The sequence below is a fragment of the Xiphophorus hellerii genome, chromosome 15 (assembly GCF_003331165.1).
Source record: "Xiphophorus hellerii strain 12219 chromosome 15, Xiphophorus_hellerii-4.1, whole genome shotgun sequence".
In the NCBI taxonomy this organism is placed as follows: domain Eukaryota; kingdom Metazoa; phylum Chordata; class Actinopteri; order Cyprinodontiformes; family Poeciliidae; genus Xiphophorus; species Xiphophorus hellerii.
This window is the reverse complement of record NC_045686.1, coordinates 1,591,607-1,614,258: the sequence shown is the minus strand read 5'-3', so window position 1 is coordinate 1,614,258 and position 22,652 is coordinate 1,591,607. Positions and strand designations below refer to the sequence as shown.

At 37.8% G+C, this 22,652-nt stretch overlaps 1 protein-coding gene and 1 long non-coding RNA gene across 3 annotated transcripts in view; both read left to right on the top strand.

Moving 5' to 3' along the window:
* Positions 1-22,652, top strand: part of scara5 (scavenger receptor class A, member 5 (putative)) — a 74,883-nt gene that overhangs the window by 20,716 nt on the left and 31,515 nt on the right. For both annotated transcript variants that reach the window (XM_032586190.1, XM_032586189.1), the window contains exons 4-7: positions 18,177-18,376; positions 19,061-19,239; positions 19,319-19,445; positions 20,503-20,671. In XM_032586190.1, the coding sequence (XP_032442081.1) occupies positions 18,177-18,376; positions 19,061-19,239; positions 19,319-19,445; positions 20,503-20,671 (675 nt within the window). The remainder of the gene's footprint in view (positions 1-18,176; positions 18,377-19,060; positions 19,240-19,318; positions 19,446-20,502; positions 20,672-22,652) is intronic.
* Positions 1,693-17,388, top strand: LOC116734685 (uncharacterized). The gene is made up of 3 exons (XR_004342253.1): positions 1,693-1,702; positions 14,653-14,660; positions 17,277-17,388. It is a non-coding gene; the product is annotated as an uncharacterized LOC116734685 (long non-coding RNA).

Sequence of the window (22,652 nt, the reverse complement as noted above, 5' to 3'; positions counted from 1 at the left end):
AGCTTGTGGAAGAGCTGCCAGGAAGTTTAAACATGTTTAATGGAGGTTTTAGCTACAACATGAAGCTAATAATTGATGGAAATGCATCACAATAACATATTAGTACAGATACTTTCTTCAACAGGTCACTTTAAATCCTAATAATCTACTATTGGCCACACTCCCCCAACTCAATGTTTACAATAGCTGCAAACAGATGCATAATTATACAACCATACATCTTTGAAAAGCATTAGTGGAGCCTCCTGCACAACCAACAAAAATGCAGTAAGTGGTTTCTGGATAGTAAGTCGACAGCAAACTCACACCAGCAGCCATTGTACAGCGCATAGAGCAGTAAAACCAGCTGACCACTTGGGTTGCTAGGCAACGGTTTAATGCCCGTCAATTGTGACTCAACAATCAGGAGGTTTTTGAAACGGCCCATTTCCCAGACACCAGCAAACAGCTGGGTGTTTTTTTTTAAACACTTGAACTGCTTTTAGAAGCAGTTGGAAGTATAAAAACAAGCAAAATGTGATTTATTTCACAATAGATCCCCTTTAATGTTCCCTCAAAATTCAAAAGTATTGATGTATTTTGACGTAGCAGCAGAGGACCTTTATGAGGAGAGTTTGAATTCTTCACCTGTAGCCATTAGGTGATGCTTTACAGTGGAAAAGCTGCTGCGGATGCTGAAACATGAATCTACAGCTCTCTGTAGGTGCAGCTGAGTCATGTTTTCCAGTCACAGAAAACGTACAGCTCACGGTTTTGGCTTTGTGATACACTTTTCCCTTCACATTTAATTGCTGGAAAACCTGATGGCAAGTTAATAATTCTTCCCTTAAACTGTGAACTTTTAAAACAGTGGTGCCAGAGGTGAGAGTCATGGGGTTGCCAAGTGAAAGTAGTTAATAGTTGCTTTGTTTTCAGAAAGCCTTGGTGGATTTTGGCTAATTGATGTTACTATTGTTATCACAAATGGCCACCATCATCTCTTCCTGCTGAAGCTTAATTTCCCTTTGGCCAACAGCAGATTTATTTCAGTGCTATGGAACAATGAACAGTATAAGTTTGGTTTTATGAACCCTGAAATGATATGGCAACTAGAAAACTAGCTACAAACTTTGTTTTATATGTTGAAATTAATTAATTGCTTGTGAATTCATGAAGTAGATGTGCTATATTTCCAAAAGTATTCACACATTTATTAAAAGTTATCTGTGCAATAGGTGCAGGCTGACATTTTATGTAATAATTACAAAAAAGTGAAAGTGATTGATAAAGTCAGACAGCAAATTTCAGTTTGCGCAGTTGGGGATGTTCACTTCCTGTTTCAACATGATGGTACACCAGCACACGGTATATACAAGGTCTGTACCGTGATAGATAAGAGAGTTTGGTGTGGAAGGACTTCATTGACCTGCACAGAGTCCTGAATTCAAACAATCAGAAAACCTTTGGGATGAATTAGAGCGGACACAGTGAGGCAGTCCTCCTCGTCCAACATTAGCGTCTGACCTCACAAATATGGTTTCCCAAACATCACACTTTACCAAAAAAACTAAAGCTGCCTAAGGCTGCATTCACACCAGCCTTGTTTAGTCCACTTTAATCAAACTCTAGCTCGTTTTTCTAGAAGGTCCGCCTTGTTTGTGAACCAAATTGAACCAAAAAAAAGAAACAGAAACTGTTTGCCTGCCTACAACACTAGATCTCAGTCCGGTTGTAGTAAACTATGGTTTTAAAGCTTAACAGACCAGACGTCACTCCAGAACCAGGAAGTGAACTACAGCGCAGGGAATTCTGGGTAAATACAACCAAAACAAACGTGTGAGTTTAGCACTAGCGGGAGAAATGGCTCACTGTCTTTTACCAAGAACAAGGGAGAAATCAAACATCCACTAAATGTGAAAATGTAACAAATGTTGCAATTTTGGTCCTAAATTGAACCAAATCGATTTGGGACTGATCAGGTGTGAAGAGACAGAAAAGTCCAACATAATTTTAGAAGTGTATAAGTGTTTATAGGTTGAAAAGTGAATACTTTTGGCAATATATTGTATTTCTGATAGATTTTAGATTCATGTATTGATTATATAACACCAAACAGAACATAAATTATAAAACCCCAGCTGAGCTTCACCTTGTTTCTTCTGTTCTTTTTGAAATATATTTTTTCTCATTTAAATGTGCAAGCTTGCATCAACTTTAGATGACTCTACCTGTATTTTTTTTTTTTTAGCCCTGCTAATGGTATTTTTGCTGGAGTGCTTACTTTTCCTCCAGTAGAAACACATCAGGTCCAGCTGACATGTGGAGGAAAGTGACATCAGAGGCCGTTGGGAAAACAATGTCAGATTTTTTAGGGGTTTTTTTTAGATCAGCCACAAGCTTTAGATTACTTAAGCTCCTTCGAGGGTTATTTAAGAAATGTCTACATGACACAAGGAGGGAGAAAAACGGACTTGAATGTATACCACATGTGTGATGATAGGTTTGCCTGTGGAAAATCTTTCTTAGGGTAAATGTGACACCACAAAGTGCCACTCCTAACAGCATAAAGCCAGACTTCACATGTCTTATAGATCATCAGTGTGGAAACAATAAGAGGTTTTTCTCATGTTCCCATGTTTGACAAGGGAACAACATTCATATTTCAAACATATGTCACCCAGAGACGAAAATCCAAAGTAAAAAACTTATTGTTTAAATGCATGAAAATGGTACGCATTTGTCATTTTTGTTATTGCTGTCAACAGATTTGGGTTGTAACTAGTTACATTTACTCAATTATATTTACTTGAGTATCTTTTTTGGGGGGAAAAAAGTACTTTTAGGAGTATTTTTCTCTAGCATGAACAGATTTCTGAGAACGGGATAAAAGCCACAGAACGGCTGTTTTCATGAAAACAGAATGAGGATTTTAAACAAAAACATCAAAACAAAACTGGATCTTCAGCAAAAATTATATTCAACTGGAATCGATGCTGAAAAAGATTAAATCTGCTGAAGGTTTAACCAGATCATCATTTAGTTATAGTTCGTCTATTAAACAGACATCTGAGCAGAGCTGACTAGTAAAGTACTTTTAGGAGAATTTATTTTACTATACATTTTACTATGTAATTTTACTATGAAGTATTTCTACTTTTACTTGAGTAAAACTTCTGGATTTTCTACCCACTGAATGAAAAACAAACATGTTTTAACCAAAAATCCACCAGAAACAGACAAACCTGCAGTTTAAAAAAAAGTTTTATACGTTTTCTATTTCTATACGTTGTGGACCATGAGTCTGTTTGTGGACCATGAGTCTGTTTGTGGACCATGAGTCTGTTTGTGGACCATGAGTCTGTTTGTAGACCATGAGTCTGTTTGTAGACCATGAGTCTGTTTGTAGACCATGAGTCTGTTTGTAGACCATGAGTCTGTTTGTAGACCATGAGTCTGTTTGTAGACCATGAGTCTGTTTGTGGACCATGAGTCTGTTTGTGGACCATGAGTCTGTTTGTGGACCATGAGTCTGTTTGTAGACCATGAGTCTGTTGAATAAAGTAAATCAAAAAAATCTATTGAAAAAAATTAATTTGGAAAAATATTATTTTACTTGATTTTGTTATTTTTTGTTACTTATAAGAGTTATTGTCATTTCTTTTTCAAAACACCAACATTTCCACTTAATTTTATATTTTTAAATATTAGATCATTGATAGTTTGAATAGTTGCTCAGTACTTTTAACCAAATACTTTTTTACTCTTGAGTACTTTCTTGGATGGATACTTTTTACTTTTACTTGAGTAAAAATATGCTGAAGTATTACTACTCTTAAGTACAATTTTTGGGTGCTCTGATTGTCAGGTTACTGTCTTCAGTATGCAGTAATAATCCCCCCCCCACACACACACACACGCACACACACACCCCTGCATATGTTTTACAGAGATGTATGCCACACGTACACTCGGCCCCGGGGCCCCTAAAGTGACTCTGAGAACATAAAGCCCTTTCTAATGAGTCTCTGCTCTGGTCGTGATTCTTTCTGAAGAAAAGAGTTTGGATTTGGTCCAGCATTCCTGGTGGGAGTTCGTCCCAGTAAGAGCACACACTCAAACACAGAAAAAAAAAGAAAAGAATAGACAGCGAGGACAAGAGGGGTCCCCAAAGTCAGCAGACAGCTTCACTTAGAAAGTCAGGCTCAGGCCATTAACATGTCAAGACTAATTGGACCTTTTCTTCAATTTTTCTTTTTTTTACACCCAGACAGAAAGTTTGACACTTTGCAATAATAGGAACCAAAGTTTAATATCCATAACTTTCAGAATGAAGTCTGTTTTCTGTCCTACTTACAGCTTCTTCTGTCTAAAAATGTTTTTGACACTTAAAAGCAGCAATTCAGATTAATTTTATTAAGAAATTCTGCAGCTTTTTTTAGCATCACGTGGATCAAACCTCAGTTTGGGTCAAAGCGTAAATATCAAGGCCGGATTTTTGAACAAAGACTCTTTACATCCACATGAAAGATTTGGAGTTCGTTTCTGTTTATAAAATGTGGGTTTATGACCATAAAACTGCTGAAACTGTGAGGGTTTCTTGTTTCTAGATCTTATTTCACCACATTTCATGTTCTGCTTGTCAAGAGTTAGATGTATTATTAAAATTTTACTGTTTTTATTTAGTAAAATTTTATTTAGCTTAAGGTGCGTTCACACCAAACACGTTTCGCGGGTCAAAAACTCGTCCAACGCTTCAAGTTTGATGCATTTGCACTTTCAGTGCAGACACTTGATGGTGCGTTTACACTGAATGCGTTTCTCGCATCAGGCACGTCTAGTTTACATTTGAAGTCTATGTGAAGACTTTGAATGTCGAGGGCGCGTTGCGGCGCGTTGCGGCGCGTTTCACGTGTCTAGCATGGTGCGATTTGAAACGTTTGCTGCTTTTGAAGTGTTTGCAGCGTTTGACACGTCCGCCAAATAGGCCGGCAATGGAAAACAACGGCTAGAACGATTTTGACGTGCCTCCAAATAGACTTTGAATGTAAACCAGATGATCGAAACGTGTTTGGTGTGACCGCACCATCAAACGCCTGCATTCAAAGTGCACATGCGTCCAACCTGAAGCTTCGGACGCATTTTTGACGCGCATAACGTGTTTGGTGGAAACGCACCATATGAGGCGCGTCAAACGCCTCAAAATCCCTCTAGCCGTTGTTTTCCGTTGCAGGTCTATTTGTCAGACGCATCAAACGCTCCAAGTGGTTCAAAACACTTGAAACGCGCCTTTTCTCAGTCTGGATTCTGGTGCAAATATCTTTGTACACTTAAAATAAGACTTTTCAGCAAAATGTAAGATCTTGTTTTTAAAAAATTATTCCATAATATCAATAAAAATAAAATGACTAGCTCCACTGGCAGATTATTTCCAAGACATGTTTATAAGTGAAATAGTGTGGAAGGAATTATTGACTTAAACAAGCTTCTATTTTTGCTGAAAATGTACTTGTTGGTATTTGTTATTTCAAGTCAGATATTTGTACCAGAAACTAGAACAAAAATACTTGATAACATTTTGTTTTTGCAATGTGTCGATTTAAAAACATCTAAATCAAATCTTTGACTTCTTTTTAAAGAAGGTTGATGCATCTATACAGCTCAGCAGAAAGTGTTTTATTTTGTAAGCATGCAGAACTTTGATCAGACGTGAGATGAAAAACGGCTCGATGCTGCAGTGCAAAAATAATCAAATAAAAGCAGCAGCTTTCCACAAACAACTGCGTCGAGTTTATTAATCTCCGTCCAGGGGAGGGAAAGGCGGATTTAAAGCTCCAGGGATGTCAGCACACAACAACAGGCATCCAAATAAAAATCCTCTCTGTGTCTGTCTTTCTGCTTTACTAGTAGTCTAATTAAGCAGCAGCAGACTCCAGTGCACACACACAAACACACAGCAGGAGTTTGATCTGGTTAATTTGTGGTCCAGCAGTTCAATGAAGTCATGCAAAGTGAAAATTACGAGCGCTGGCTCTCCAGAGGGGAATTGTTTGTGGTTTCCAACATGTTTGAATGAACACGCTTTGGAAACGTGAGGAATTTAACCACATATGGCGCGTCTTAAACTGCAGAACGACGCTGTGGAGATGAATGTGAGATGTCTCAGGTTTGAAATGTAAAACAAATGTTTGAAACTTATTTCCTTTCTGACACTGGGATCAGTATCTCTGATGCTTTTTCTCCTGGAGCATTTTTAAAGGAACCTATGAATATTATTGTTATAATTATTAATATTGGTAGTTTTTATGCTTTGCAGTAAACTTTTAACTAGCTTCCTTACATACATGATTTAGGAATAAATTATGTAATAATCAGAAATACAACTGTACAATGTGTACCTGTAATAGAGATAAATTATTTTATTTTACTTTTAAATTACTTGAATTTGTGCATCAAAATCAAAATGATCCACCCAGGTTCTAGAAAGTGAAACGGGATGTTGTCGTCCTTTAAGAGTAAGCTTGGACGATACGTTTATGTAGAAATGTTGTGTGGAGCTGCAGATCCGGGTCATATGTGAGCAACCATGACTTTGCACTAACGCTTACCAGAGGTTTTGTGTTAAGAGGCTGCAGGCGTAGACGTATAGATGTGGGTTCACGACCTCAAGCCAGACATGCGGTTTGTGTGAAATTCTGTCCTTATTTCTGAGAAATACAACAAACGTAGATGCCTAATAGCTTGTTGACTTCTCCTCACAGTTAGCTTTATAGTAGGGATGAGTGGTAAACATCCAGAGAATATTGCCAGAAGTGATGCTCATCGCACATGTGGTCGGATGATGGCAGCATGAAAACGATTTGTGGTTTTTCAGAATTAGGAGCATGTTCCCCATAAAACGTACCCCACACTCCCACCCACTTGCCTCATACTGGCTTGTTTTCTGAAGAAGTTGCTTCTTGTCATTGTTTTCATTTTCCGTCATAGGGGGCATCCAAACCCGTTGTTAGTCCACTTTAATCAAGTCTAGTTTGTTTGCAGGGCATTCTGGGTAAATGCAACCAAAACAAACCCTAATGCTGCGTTCACACCGAACGCGTTTCGCGCATCAAAAACGCGTCCGATGATTCAAGTTCGTGCCATCGGACGTGTGCACTTTGAAGTCAGACGCTTGACATTTTACCTAGATGTACGTCGGACGCATCCAAATCGCTCTAGGCGAGCGTTCAGAGGAGCCGTTGTTTTCCTTTTCCGGTCTGTTGGTACTACGGCCGATGAAATTGAGGAAGTGGCACCAAAATATTATGTAGTGAAAGCTTCTGCAATCATAACAGAGGCTTAGACGTCTTTGGTAAACATTTATGTTCAATTTCTATTGAACAAACAATTGTGACAGCTGATAAATCCACGATGCGCCTTGAAGTCTGCCTTTTTTTTCCCCAATCCCTGTTACTTTGAAATATTGAGAGTTTTTAGGTTTTATTTACTGAAATCAATAGAAAGTGGCTGTTGGGCGCGTGTTTGAATTTACCAGATAATTCGGAGGTCTTGTGAGTTTCACAAGCTAGCTGGGCGCTGATGAGGGTCGGACTCAGCGCTGTTTTCGTCCCCTTCGAGCCCAGTATGACCCGATAACTGGCATCGGTACCCGCATCTCCGTAGGACACCAACTACAGCCGCCACTACGTCATATAGCGGCGTGTCTCTGATTGGTTGACGCTCCGCGTTGAGCGGCGAAAGTTCAGATTTTTCAACTCCAGCGTCGGACGCATTGGACGTGTGTCAAACGCTCAAAATGCTTCGATCGCAGCGCCCTTGACGTGCATTGAATATAAACCAGACACTCCTGAATCTCAAGTTGCGTTTGCTGTGAACGCACCATAAGTCTATCGCTAGCAGAGAAATCACTCGAGTTTTTAAAAAAAGACAAAAGACTAAAATCGCTAAAATCTGACATCACTCTATTTTTGTTAACATTACATGAAGAACGAAGTTACATTCAGTGTTTTGCAGAGTTTCTCATGTTGTTTCCTTTGGTGCATCGCCCCCCACAGGCGAGGAGGTGAACAGCTTGCTCAAAGGGTTTGGTTCATTTAACTCAGAGCAGCTGAAAAATTTACCAAATGTTGCAATTTTTGTAATCTAAACAGACAAAATAAGGCGTTGTAACTCAATAAGGCCTTAGATTTATCAAAACTAGAGTTACTGAATATAAAATAACTACAAAAATGTATTGAAATGATTAGAAGCTCTTGCATTGCAACGAAAGACACTTTGTGATTTAATTTTACGGTTTTTCCCAGGACCGAAAAATCTGGGTTTTTAACAATATAATTTACATCTGAAAGCAATTAAGACACAACATAAGAGATATAGTATTGCAAATATATGTAGTGTTTCCTTAAGAAAACCCAATAGTGCCATAAAGTGAAGCACAATTAGGAATGTTTGCTCATTCTCAGCATTAACGACTGCAGTTTACTGCAGCATACTCTGTTTTTTGTGGTTTCAGGCAGGATTTTAAAAAACAAAGACATAAACATGTAATGTGCTTCTTTTCTTTTTGCTACTGATGTGCACATAAAAAACACCAAGATTGAAAATTAACTACATTTTAAAGTAAAAGTCACAATAATGACATCTTTAACAGGAAATATTAACAAAAGACTTTATGTCTGAGTTTTTCCATCTTGTCCAATTGATGATTATTACAGCCTGGTTATTATATTTCATTATTGAATTATTTGTTCTGAGCTTCCACTTCCCCTTTCGGCCTTGATCTCTCACATATTTCATCAGAACGTAACGCAGCATGAGAACTAAACCTTCTGCTGGAGATCCATTTAAAATAAAATGTCGGCTGCCTTTTGATCCCAGCTCAAACAAAGCAGGTGGTTCTCTCTCAAATTTTAAGATCCTGTAATTTCATTCTCATTCCCCGCAGCAAAGGCTTTCAGATCCTCAGGTCACAAAAAGCCTCTTTCTTCTTTGTTTCCCCGCTTCCTCCTTCCTGCTGCTGGCGTTCCCTCAAAGTCACGGAGGATGTTGGTCCGTTTCTATTTGGCTAAAACGAGGCGGATGCTAAAATAAAATCTTTTTAGAAAAGAGGATCTTGATTAAATGCGACAGAGCGGCTCGTATAAAACGCAGTGTCTATATTTAGCTTTAGGGAACAGCCGTTTTATTGAACCTTAGGTTGGTATTTTCTCACCCTTCTCACCGGTGGGATCGTTTTCATCTGTTTGGTCAGTTATGGAGCCCGCACCGAATGGCTTTGTAATTTTGGGTTTGATTATACCTAGCTCTAAAAAACATACAGTACAGACCAAAAGTTTGGACACACCTTCTAATTCAATGGGTTTTCTTTATTTTCATGACTATTTAAAATAAGGCAAGAAATCCCACTTATTAACCTGACAGGGCAGGTTGACCTATGAAGTGAAAACCATTTCAGGTGACTACCTGTTGAAGCTCATCAAGAAAATGCAGAGTGTGTGCAAAGCAGTAATCACAGCAAAAGGTTGCTACTTTGAAGAAACTAGAATATAAGGGCTATTTTCAGTTGTTTTACACTTTTTTGTTTAGTTCATATTTCCACATGTTATTCACAGTTTTGATGCCTTCAGTGTGAATCTACAATGTCAATAGTCATGAAAATAAAGGAAACTCATTGAATTAAAAGGTGTGTCCAAACTTTTGGTCTGTACTGTATAACTCCAAAAGCATTTCATATCAGTCGATATCGGTAATTATTGATTCGTTTTTTGCAATATTACCAAACTAATGGTATAAAACTTTCCTGTTTTATTCACAGTTTTTTACATTTTTAATTGGTTATGAAGCACAGTGGAGAAACTTTAAACTGCTGCTGCGCCAGTTACTCAGCAGGTTGTTGCTAGGTAACCGAAGTTTGGGGGGGAACTTGAGACTATTTGTTACATGTTGTTGCTAGGTAACCAAAGATCGAGTGAGTTAGAGCCACCAACCTTGCTTAGCTGGCTGCGAGAAATTTATTGAATATCTTATCAGCTGTATTATCTATTGATATTGATCACGTGTCTATCTCGATATATTATTATTGATTTGTTGTCCAGTCCTAATTATACAGTCTGTTGTTTTATCTGTCTTAAAGAGACAGATCCAGTTTAATCTGAAATTACAATGACAATAAGTTACCTTCAAACCTGTCATTGTGAAGTTTTGCTGTTTTTTTTCCTCCTATTTTAGTACTAAAATATTTACCCTCATGTTATGATATGCATTTTTGTAACTCCATTTTTATTCATATGAATGAATGAGGCATCACACTTAAAAACTGTATTCAAGTTGACAGGAGGAGCACATCACTTTAGGTTGGCTCCCAGGCTGTGGTTGAGTTCAGGTCACAGAAGTGCTTCAGTTTGAGCAGAATAGTGTTATTATTTTATGCTGCATATAAATCAATGCTTTTTCTCTCAAGTGTCCATGGATTATTATCTTTTATTTAAATAGGAAGCTGTAATAATATATGAGTTGAGTACTCTTTTTGGTTTGGTTTTGGTTTCCTAGGAAGTTATCACTATCCAGGGGAAGTTAAGTTTTATCTAATGTTTTGTTTCAGTAAACTTCAGGTTTTTTCTGCGTTACTATGGCAACCTCATACCCCTCATTCATCTTCCCATTTGTTGCCTGGTTTTGTGTTACTGCCTTTCTCCTGTTCTTCATCTATCATCAGCTCAGCAACATATATTCTCTCAGATTTTCTTTTCTCTTCACTGGATTGTTGTGTCAGCTCTGTTCTTGCTGCACTCAGGTTATCATTTTTGCAATGGATAACTTTTAGTTTTGTAGACAACAGCCGCCCCAAATAGCTATTATTCAAAAATACTTGAGACCTCCTTTCTAAAATCTCTTATAGCTGCCTATTTCAATAGTTTAAGCACTAAATATACCTTAAAGATGACCTATTATGCTTCTTTGAATGGATATGGATGTATATATGGGTTATACAAAACATGCTCATTACATTTTATGCACAAAATAATTTTTAGATAATGAGAATTTACTCTGGTTTATTTTTAGCACCTTTCAGAATGAGCTGTTTTAGGGCTCTGTCACTTTAAATCCAAGTAAGCTGCTGCTGGCCACGCCTCCCAACTCAACGTTTACATTCGCACATGAAAATGGCTGCAAACAGATGCCCAATTATACAAACATGCATCTTTGAAAAACATTAGTAGAGCCTCCTGCACAACCAACAAGAATGCAGCAAGTGGTTAGTCAACAACAAAACTCTTGTCTTTTCCAGCAGCCATTGTACAGCACATAACAGCAGTAAAACCGACCAAATGTACTGGAGCTCAACTGGAGTTGCAAACGACTACATAGGCGGTGTTTTGGGGAAATTGTAGTCGGCCATTTTACAGAACAGCTATGTATTCAAGTCAACTTTATGAACTGTGTGATGCTATGAGACTTCTAGTGGATCCGGCTGCAGGTTGTCTGAATTAAAACAAAAACTTCATCCTCTTACTTCTTCCTCTGGTCTTCTTTGTTGTTTTCACCAGCAGTAACATCCAGCTGTTGATCACGTGACTCGTATGATGTGAAAAATGTTTCGATACGGCAGAAAAACCACATCATCCTAGCGCAAAAACGGTTTATTTAGTTTTTTCAAAATTGGTGTGTTTCCATTAAGAAAATTTATTTTTGTAGTTTCAATTTGTGAAATTTTATGGTTAATTCAAAGGCAGCTACTGAGTCTAAGCCAGTTTTATTTTATTCTGACACATGAAACACATCTCCTCCCCAGGTTTTAACACCTTCCAGGTTCTCCAAAAACAAGACTATTAAACAGCTGCTTGTTCTGGATTTTGTGGGAGCTTTGTGTGTTTGAATTGGACAACTGAAGGGCTCTGACATGACTCCAACCAAATGTTCTGGTGAGAGTCAAGTCAGCACCCTATCTGTACCTGATCTGATTTATTTCCTCTAACATGTCCATGTGGAGTGAACATCAAAAGGAGGAGAAGGGAATAGAAAATGTATCACCTACTGCTCTCTAATCTCGTTTCTTTTGCTTTCAAAGCATTCCTTTACATTTTCCGAACATCCATGCTATGCAGACCACCCATTTTGAGGTTCGTGCTAAACAGAAATGCAAAACCTTTCAACTTCTCCTCAGTTTTGAGACACGGCAGTCCAAACTGGCCAATCACAGCTCCAGTGGTATTTATTCTTGTTTAGGTGGTCTGTGCATTTGTGTACAAGCTTTAAAAAATTATACAGCCGCTAAAACCTTTTGTGTTTCCATCATCGAAAAAGAAACCAGAGTCTGGAATGTGTGTAGCAATAATAGTTAACTTTGTGAGTTTGTTTTAAAATATAGCTTGACATGTTTTGTAACTAGAGATTCCCCATATTTGCTTAAAACACAATGAGCTCTAAGGAAAATTACATTTAAACTGTTTGAAACATGGTGTTCCTTCGTTTTATTGTCTCACTGGGTGTTCCGGAGTTGCAGCACTAAACAACAAGGGATATTTATTGCTGTTGTTGGGTAATTTCTAAAGGTTTTAAGCAATAATTCATTCTGATTGCCCATCTGACCCGAGTTTTCCCCGCAGGCCTCCAACCGGCAGGACTTGTTCAAATCACCTCCTTATAAAGGTGCATCATGATACTTTGAACAAGAGATACTGGCTTCAAGGACAAAGACGTCCCTTTATTTCACTTAACTTTTAATAAAGTACACGTAGGGATGATGTAGATGTCATAAAAAAGCTCTATGCGTAAGTGTAGACTATATTTTTAATCTAGAATTGCAATAACAGTTAGTAAAGAAGCTAAGAATTGACAAAAATATTCAATGTTTAATAAATAAGATCCTTTTTTTCATTTGAAACAGAAAATAAGCCATTTTTTCTTTTTTTAAATGAATTATTGCCATTATAATATTATCTATAACATTTATTAATTGTTATTTTGACACATTAAATTCAATCATAGTTTTAAGGGCAGGGCTGGCTGCCATTTAGTTTTTGACTGTTTACCATACATTACATTGTAGTTTCCTGACTGTAATTTTGAAATAGTATTACCAGCCAGCTGACAGGCAGTGAGCAGCAATCAGTGGTGGATGGGCAGAAGTCATTTGAATTTATTAAATCCCTCAAAATACATTTTGTCTGCAGAATTTGCTTTACCTTAAAAGCTACAACTTATTCCTGGAGTTCCAACATGCAGCTTAAGTTCAGCAATCAATAGATAATATGTCTGATAGGATATTCAATAATTAATATAATGCATCTAAGTTAGCCTGGTGGAATCAACTAACTCACTCACTCTTTGGTTACCTAGCAACTCACTCCTTCTGTGGTTACCTAGCAACAACTTGTTTGGCTGCAACAGCAGTTGGCATTCAGCTTTTATTTTTCTAATTCTTAAATCTAATGTTATAATTTTTTAAAATGACATCGAACTTGAGATTTCAATGGTTGTAGTGACCATAAAATATTTTAAGTTAGAATAATACTTTTATTTGTTCACTCATTTAATGTCCTGAATACAAACATCCACTTGTAAGTTTGGTTAGTTATATAATTTTGTTCTCGTTTCACATCATAGACGGATATTAGGGTGTGTGCCCATCCTTAAAAAGTCTTAAATCGACGCATCTAAATGTAAGGCCTTAAAATGTCTTAATAAAATGTAAGTTGGCCTTAAATATTCTAATCACAGGTCTTAAGTTTTGCTGTGGCAGGACTATTCAATCTTGAATGTAGTTGGGGGTTTTTTCACAAATTTTGTGACTGAAAGCAGTTACTAACTAGCTACTAATGTGACCATGCTAGCTAGCTAGCAGAGACAATGTTTGCTCACTGCTGCTGCCAGCTCATATGAACCAGTCGTCCAATGTTTATTGTTTTTTTGGTCTTAAATTTTATACACTGAAAGGTTTTAAAGACTCCTAAATTTGACCTGGAAATACTAAACTGTTAGCCCATGTGTAGAACTCGAGGCTCAGTGATTGAGGGTGAAATGTGACATGGGATTCCCCCTGACCTGCACTTTGTGAAGACTTTAAATCTTTGTCACTAAACGTTAACCTTTGACCTGATTTTATGGGGATGTTTTCACCCTAAAAAGGAAGCATGTGTCACATTATAAATATAGAAAGGGTGAGGCACACTCTCTCAAAAAGATAAAGAGATGAATGAAGGCACCACAAAGGAATTCAGGTTTAAAAGATTTCTGTCTCTTTTAATGTCTTGACCAGAACACTGACCAGCTAACCGCTGAGAGACGATCTCTGTGTGTGTGTGTGTGTGTGGGTGTGTGTGTGTGTGTGTGCGTGTGTGTGGGGGTGTGTGTGCGTGTGTGCGTGGGGGTGTGTGTGCGTGTGTGTGTGTGTGTGTGGGTCTGTGGGTCTGTGGGGGTGGGCATGTGGGGGTGTGTGTGTCTGCTGTTTGACATTAGCAGGAACCAGACGGGAAAAGCCAGAAGCTTTTCTCTTTGTAAAACTTAGTGGTTTGAGTGTTGAGGTAAGAATATGTAAATTAGCTGTAGTTGATTTGCACCATAACAAACCAGGGTCTGATTAAAGTCCTCCCAGTTCAAGGTTTGTTGGTGCGTGTGTGGGGGGGGGGAGTGCGTGTGTGTGTGTGTGTGTAGTACTGGGTAGCATACCACTAGGAGGGAAACAGGTGGAGATAAATCCAGATCTCTTCTTTCCTCAGCTAAATGAACCACACATGAAAACACATGAATACATAAACAAGGAGAACAATTGCTTCTTGTTTTCTACTTTTGAAAGATGCCGTGCCCTTCAGCCCGGGTGTTTATTTAAAAATGCAAAAGGAAGCACTCTAAAATGAAAAACATTTCAGAATCAGTTTATCAGAAATCTTAAGATGAGATATGTTTAATATGCTTAGTCTCATAAAACCACTGTGGATTAGTAAAATATATATTTGGTTACTTTGGGGGCTACACAGTGAGTTGTTTTTGTTGGAGTCCACCAATTTTTGTTGTTGCGGTTTGACTGTAAAGGTTCAAAAAACTCTAGCCCGTTTCTAAAAAATAAAAAGCTAGTCACGCTAATCCTAAAGCACGATTAATAAATATTACCTTTACTCAAAAATATTACTCATAAATAGTAAAAAGACAAAATCTTACCAATTATTCTTGGTCTAGTTTCTAGTGCAAATATTTTAGTACACTTTAATTGAGACTTACAGGTAATTTGTCAGTAAGACATACAGTAGAGGTTTGCTTAAGTAAATAATTTCTTATCTTTGAAAATGTTCTACTACATAACAAGACATTTTTCCCATTTTACAAATTTATTTATCTACCAACACAACAAGTACTTTTTCATAAATAATAAGGAACTATTTTCTTAAAACAAACCTCTGTATCTTGCTAAAAAGTGACTTTTTGTCTTATTTGAAATGTATTAATAAATTTGCACTAGAAAGTAGGCCAAAATCAGCTGGTAAGATTTTGTGTTTTTGCAGTGTAGTTCCGCTAATGCTAAAGCGCTACGTTAACATAGTATTTAGTGGAAGCTAATGCTAGCTACTTGAAGAATTCTTAAAACGTCAACACAGATGTTGAACTCTTTTCAAATGAAAGTGTAAAAAAGCATCCAAGTAAACTAGCACCTTTGAACTTATCAGTAAAAATTACTATTTAAGTAAGAGCTAAGTGCGCTAAACTTTTATCAAAGTTAGTAAAGCACTAAATGAAAAATTAGCTCTGCTGTTAGCAGATTAGTGGAAGTACGCCCACAACTGAAAATGACCAAATAGGTTTTGTCATACAGGCTTTTCATGAAATATGTAGGTCAAAGGTCACCTGAATATTTGTCTGTTAATCTGACCTGTTGTTTGTAAATAAGGTCGATTAGTGGATAGATATTGTTTGGTAGCTTGATGTCAGCGTTTGAAACAGATGGTGTTAAGTGAACGGGCTTTTTAGATGGAAAATCATTGCAAAGCGAAATGGGCAGAAAGTTCTGGATCCGTCCACATGACACATTGAAGCCCAGCTGCTGGCTTGGCCCGCTCTCCTAACATTTGATACATCAATGGATAAACTGTCCCCTGCTGCTTGCAGTCTTCACAGGAGGCCTCAGAAAACACGGAGCTGTGAAATCAGAACTAATGTGGTTAAGATATTGTTGCAGCCAGTTCACTGACCGTGAGTGCTCTTTGGAAAACAGTCAACAAAAACTAAGTTTTGGCTGCAGTTGGGAGACAGGGAGTTTACAATCCCACAGATCCACAGTTCAGTTTCATAAAATAACTTTTGTTAGTCATATGTCCCATTTTTCAGCCTTTTTTTCTTCAACCAGAGTCACTTTCACTGTCACTTGGGTCACTTTCTTTCCAAACGCTTGCTATATTTAGCCGAGTTTAATGAACTCTCTTTATTAACGTGGTTCTACTTATTATAAAAGTTAATTATGCACATATATTTTGTGTGTACTTAACATTTTCCATTTAAGAAACAAATTTGTATCATTTTTGAACCAGAAAAAATAATTCCAAGGGCCTTAAATGGCCCCCAGGCCACAGTTTGGACACCCCTGCTTTAGATTATAAAGTTGCTGACTCGTGTTTGGGATCATCAAAACTCAAACGTTCATGAACTTACATTTTTCTGCTGTTAAAGTTTCATCGATACATTTTATGACTTCTACGTTAACATCTTTCCAAATCTGGCCTGGATTATTTCAGACTGAACAGTAAAAACCTTTTACTGGAGCTGTTGAGAGCGTGATGCTAACTTCACGCTCTTGTGGCGGTAGTTGTGGTGATGCAGCTCTTTTGTGGATCTGCAGGGACTTGAAATTCCAGCCTCTTAACAAATTGCAGCCACCACATGGTTTTTATAACAACTTGGCCTGGAACAATTGCTCTTTGATGATGAAATCAGCAAAAATAAGTGAAATCTTCCCAGTGGACTCACTGCCTGTGGCAACAATAAAAAAAATGATTCAAACTGGTAAAAACAATCATTTTTTTGCCAGTAATTGTAACAATATCCCAGTTTAGGTTGAGTTTAGCAAAACAAAATTGATGCTAGATGTAATATACCTGTTGGATGTGTGTAAGAAATTATTTTGCATTAAAATGTAACATGAAAATGTTGTTTTGCCTCCGATTGCACTTAAAAAATCAGTATAAAGATAGACATATTTAAATTGACAGTGTTGTTCATTAGTGTTTGTTAGTATTTGTTTTGATTATAGATAATCTTTGCTGTAACTTAAATAAACAAATGAAATATGAGAAAGAAGAAGTATGTTTTGGCAGCACACTGCAAAAATTCAAAGTCTTACCAAGTAATTTTGGTCTAGTTTTTAGTGCAAATATCTTGGTACACTTGAAATGAGACAAACTAATTTAAAAGTAACTTTTCAGCAAGATACAGAGACTAGTTAAGTACTCAATATTAAGTATATCAAATACTTATTATTGATGAAAACGTTCTAGTTCCATTGGACATTTTCTCCATGTAATAAGTTAATTTATCTGACAATGCAGCTAGTTCAAAATGAAGGAATTATTTACTTTAAACAAGCCTCTATATCTTTCTGAAAAGTTACTTTTAAGTTAGTTTTGTCTTATTTCCATTGTGCTAATACATTTGCACTAAAAACTGGACCAAAATTACTTGGTGAGATTTTGTGTTTTTGCAGTGTAAGGAACAGATTATGTTTCTATAATTTTGCATTAACAACCTGGAGATTTAACTGTGGCTCCCACACAGTCTGTTGTTAAGGAATATAATCTGGACCACTTGCTGAAATACTTAGCAGAATTTCTGTTCTTGGAATAATCGTCTTTGCGCAGCTTAAATTATTCTCAGGAGAGTCATTTGCAAACCTGTGGTGTTGATCGCACATTGGTGTTCCTTTCAGAGGCTCGATTTGGTCCCAGTGAGAGTACTGGGAAGACTGGGAAGGAAAATTTAATATGGGAAAGAAGAAAACGGAGCAGAAGAAATGGATTAAAGAATCCAAACCTTTAGATCTCTGATTTATTTCTAAAAGAATTTAAGGTCAACAACGCTTCCAGACATCCAACCAACCATCCATCTCTCTGTTCGTCCATCCCTCCGTCCATCCATCCCTCCGTCAGGTTAAACCTGATTTTATGGTTTGTTTCCTGTTCCTCAGTGTCTGAGTCTCTCTTCTCTCTTCCTCTCCCCAGTATCCCGGTCCCAGGTTTCCTCCCAGCGCCAGGAGGTTCTGATGGAGAACGTGACTCGGACGTCGGACCACGCCGGCGTCCTCCAGCAGACGCTGGGCGAGGCGTCCACGCAGGCCGACCTGCTGGAAAACATCTGGAAGCTGGAAAACCTCTTCCAGAACCACAGCAGCTGGCTGCAGCGGCTGGAGATCCTCATCAAGGTGTCAGAAACGCCTCACCTGGTGCTGATCCGACGGTTCCACCTGTTAGAGACGATCTGTGAGGAAACGGTCAGAGAACCGACAGGAGAGAGAAGGTTGATCTGATTTGACTGATAGATTAGATGGCTAGATGAAGTTAATCCCTTCATCGCTCAGGTGAAACAATAACAACGATGAGTTGTTGCTAAATTAGGACTTTGATCGACGTGCAGAAATATTGTTTAGACGAGATCAGAGAGATTAGTTCATCCATCCATTAGTTCATCCATCCATTAGTTCATCCATCCATTAGTTCATCTATCCATTAGTTCATCCATCCATTAGTTCATCCATTAGTTCATCCATCCATTAGTTCATCCATCCATTAGTTCATCCATCCATTAGTTCATCCATCCATTAGTTCATCCATCCATCCATTAGTTCATCTATCCATTAGTTCATCCATCCATCCATTAGTTCATCCATTAGTTCATCCATCCATCCATTAGTTCATCTATCCATCCATTAGTTCATCCATCCATTAGTTCATCCATCCATCCATCCATTAGTTCATCCATCCATCCATTAGTTCATCTATCCATTAGTTCATCCATCCATCCATTAGTTCATCCATCCATCAATTAGTTCATCAAGCCCTCTTTCCTTCCCTCCATCTTGTCTCATCCTCTCTTCTTCCTCCTCCAGGGTCTGGAGGTCGATCTGAGGAGCATCCAGGCGAACTCTCTGCAGTCAGAAGGTTACCTGGTTCAGCTGGACGACCGTCTGTCCTCCTTCAGCAGCTCCGCTGGCAGAAACCTGACCGTCCTGAGCGTGGACGTGGCCCGGACTTCCAGGTGGCTCCGCGACCACGACGTCCTCCTGAGGTTCACCTTCACATCCCACAATCTGACGACTAAAAGGTCAAATGGTGACAAATCTTAACCGTTTCTGGTTGTGTTTCAGGGATGCATCAGGACATTTGAATGGACTCAGAGAGAAACTAGACGAAGTCAACTGGACTATTGGAGCTGTAAATCACACCTTCACCAACGACATCAGCATTCATCACCTTAAAATAAAAGACCTGCAGGTTGGAGATTAAAAAACAGCATAATAATTGTCGAACACTACAAAAACACAAAATCTTACCAAGTGTTTTTGGTTTAGTTTCTAGTTCAAATATCTTAATACATTTGAAATAAGACAAAACTAACTTAAAAGTAACTTTTCAGCAAGATATAGAAACTTGTTTTAAGTCAGTAGTTCTTTATTATTTATGAAAAAAGTACTAGTTCCATTGTCAGATGAGTCAAACTCGAGGGTCGGAGGCCAAATCTGGCCCGCCGTAGCTTTTCAGGTGGCCCTTTACACTCCAGATTACGTCAGTAAGTCCTTCCAGTTTTTCACAAAGCTTCAAAATTCACACAAAATCAACAAATCGCCACATTTTGATCTGATTTTACTGCAAATTTTCTAAATTGGTCAAAAACATTGAGTTTACATGCCTAAGCCTTGCTTGATGTCAAGTTAGTCATATTCTGTAATTTATACGGCAAGCAATTAAAAGTCACATTTAACATCATACATTAGCGTAAATAGAAAAATTCCTTACAAACATTTTTAAATTGGCACCACAAAATCTGTAATTTTGATTGCAAAAAATAATTACAAAATCTTGGAAGAACAGCTATTTATTGATATTTTAACTTTTTTATTGATTTTATCAATATATTTTGGCACAATCGGCCCTTTAAGAGCATTCAAATTTTTGATATGGCCCAAAATGAAAATGAGTTTGACAGCCCTGTTTTATAACATGTGAAAAATGTCTTGATATAAGTTAAATAATCTGCCAGTGGAACTAGAACTCGGTTGCTAGGTAACGAGCGGGCCTTGGCTGGTGTTGCTAGGTAACAGCACCAGTGGAACTAAAACTTTTTCATGAGTATTAGGGATTTATTGACTTGAAACAAGCTCCTATATCTTCCTGGAAATGACTTGGAAGTTAGTTTTGTCATATTTTAAGTGCACTGATATATTTGCACTAGAAACTGGAAAAGGAAAAAAATAGATTTTGTGTTATTGCAGTGAAACTTCTGCTGGAAAAGCCTTGGAGGTCTCTAACAATCTGCATTATGTCTGCTCAGATACAGATCCACAACATCACAGACGACACCAGCAGTTTATGGGTGACACACATCCACACGGAGACGCAGCTGAGGAACGAGATGGAGATGCTGAACTCGATCACAGAGGATCTGCGGCTGAAGGACTGGGAGCACTCCATGACCCTGAAGAACCTCACGACTCTAGAGGGTGAGCAAAGATCTGATTATGTCCAGAGTTTAAGATGACCAACCTCAATTTATGTTAAAATCACAATACAACTTACATTTAAAGGTGACCTATTATACGTCCCTGAAGAGGTTATAATAGATACTAAACATGTTCATTACATTTTTTTGCACAAAATTATTCTTAGATGATGAGATTTCAGACAAGAGTTTCTTTTGGAATGAAATGTTTTGAGGCCTCTTGTCACTCTAAATCCAAATCATCTTCTGCTTGCAATGCCACCAAACTCAACGTTTACACTCACACATGAAAATAGATGCAAACAGAATCAAAATTATGCAAACGTACATATTTGAAAAGCAGAACAACCAACAAGAATACAGCCTGTAGTTTCTGAATAGTAAAGTCAGTAAACAAACACTTGTCTGTTCCAGCAGCCATTGTACAGCGCATGTAGAGGTAAAACCATCTGACTAAATGTGCTGTAGCTCTGCTTGGCTTGCTAGGTAACGGGATCGAGCTTGTGTGGGGTTGCTAGGTGACGGAACAGTGTCCGTCAAATTTGACTTAGCAATCGGGAAGTTTTTGAAACAGGGTTGTTTTCCAGACACCACAAAACATTGTCAAAAAACAACTGAGTGGTTTTTTTTAGCGCGTTGGCTTTTTTAGATGCATTTGAGACCCAAATGGAAGTACACAAACTTGCAAAATGTCATTATGTTTTTTTAAATAAGTTTCCATAGATCTGCTTTTACCTTGAAACTTTGGTTACTTCTAAGCATCTAGTAACGGGTTATCTAAGTAAATCTAAATTAGCTTTACTACCACTGTAAAGATGTAAATATCATATTAAAGTTAGATAACTCGTTGCTGCTGTAGATTGTTCTCTCAGTTCTTCAATCATGTGACTCAGGATTTTTTCCTCATTACTTTCCATTTTGTTTTTGGCATTAAACATGTAATAATCTAGGGTGATGTTTCATCTTGTTAATCCAATGTTGGATTAGTATAAATTACAGATCTGAAGGAAAGCAAACAACTCTTACTTTGGTCAGACACATGAAGTTTGACATTATTAGAGGGTTTTGTTTTATTTTTATGGAGCACCATAGAAACTGGAGTTTTAGTCCTATAAAAGAAACCTGTTTATGACACAACAGTATTATTATACATATGATCTACAACAGCTGTAGAGATATTAAAAACATGCAACATTAGGTACTTTTTTCCTCAACTCTTCCCACAGGTTTTATTGCAGCATTTTGGTTCAGTCAGAGAAGAAGTTATTAAATATCTGGTGAGTTTCTGTGATGTTTTGGAGCAATATCTTGCTAAAAGACCCAATAAAAGACATTGAATAGTTTTGAAGCATTGGTAATGAGCGGGGCTTGGCTGGTGTTGCTCTTCTACATCCATGCTTCCCTACTCTATTAATGAATAAGAGGATGGCGGTATTTGGGCGCAACTGTCATCAGCACAAACTGTCTTCTGCCATCAATTGTACAAAGACTTACAGTACATGCTACGTTTAGACACAGGCGGTGCTTCAAATGACACGTATTTTATCCCCAGAATGTTTCGCGGTAGAACAGCAGTTTAAAATGTTCTAGGCAAAATCAGCAACCGAGTTAGCAAAACGCAACAGCTAAAAATCTGCAGAACGACTGTGCAGAATCAAAATTTACTGTTATAATTCATAGTGGGTATTATCATGATTAAACTTAGCGCTTTAGCATTAGCTTCCTCCCTAAACACCATGTTTAAATAGCGCTTTAGCATTAGCTTCCTCCCTAAACACCACGTTTAAATGGCGCTTTAGCATTAGCTTCCTCCCTAAACACCATGTTTAAATAGCGCTTTAGCATTAGCGTCCTCCCTAAACACCATGTTTAAATAGCGCTTTAGCATTAGCTTCCTCCCTAAACACCATGTTTAAATAGCGCTTTAGCATTAGCTTCCTCCCTAAACACCACGTTTAAATGGCGCTTTAGCATTAGCTTCC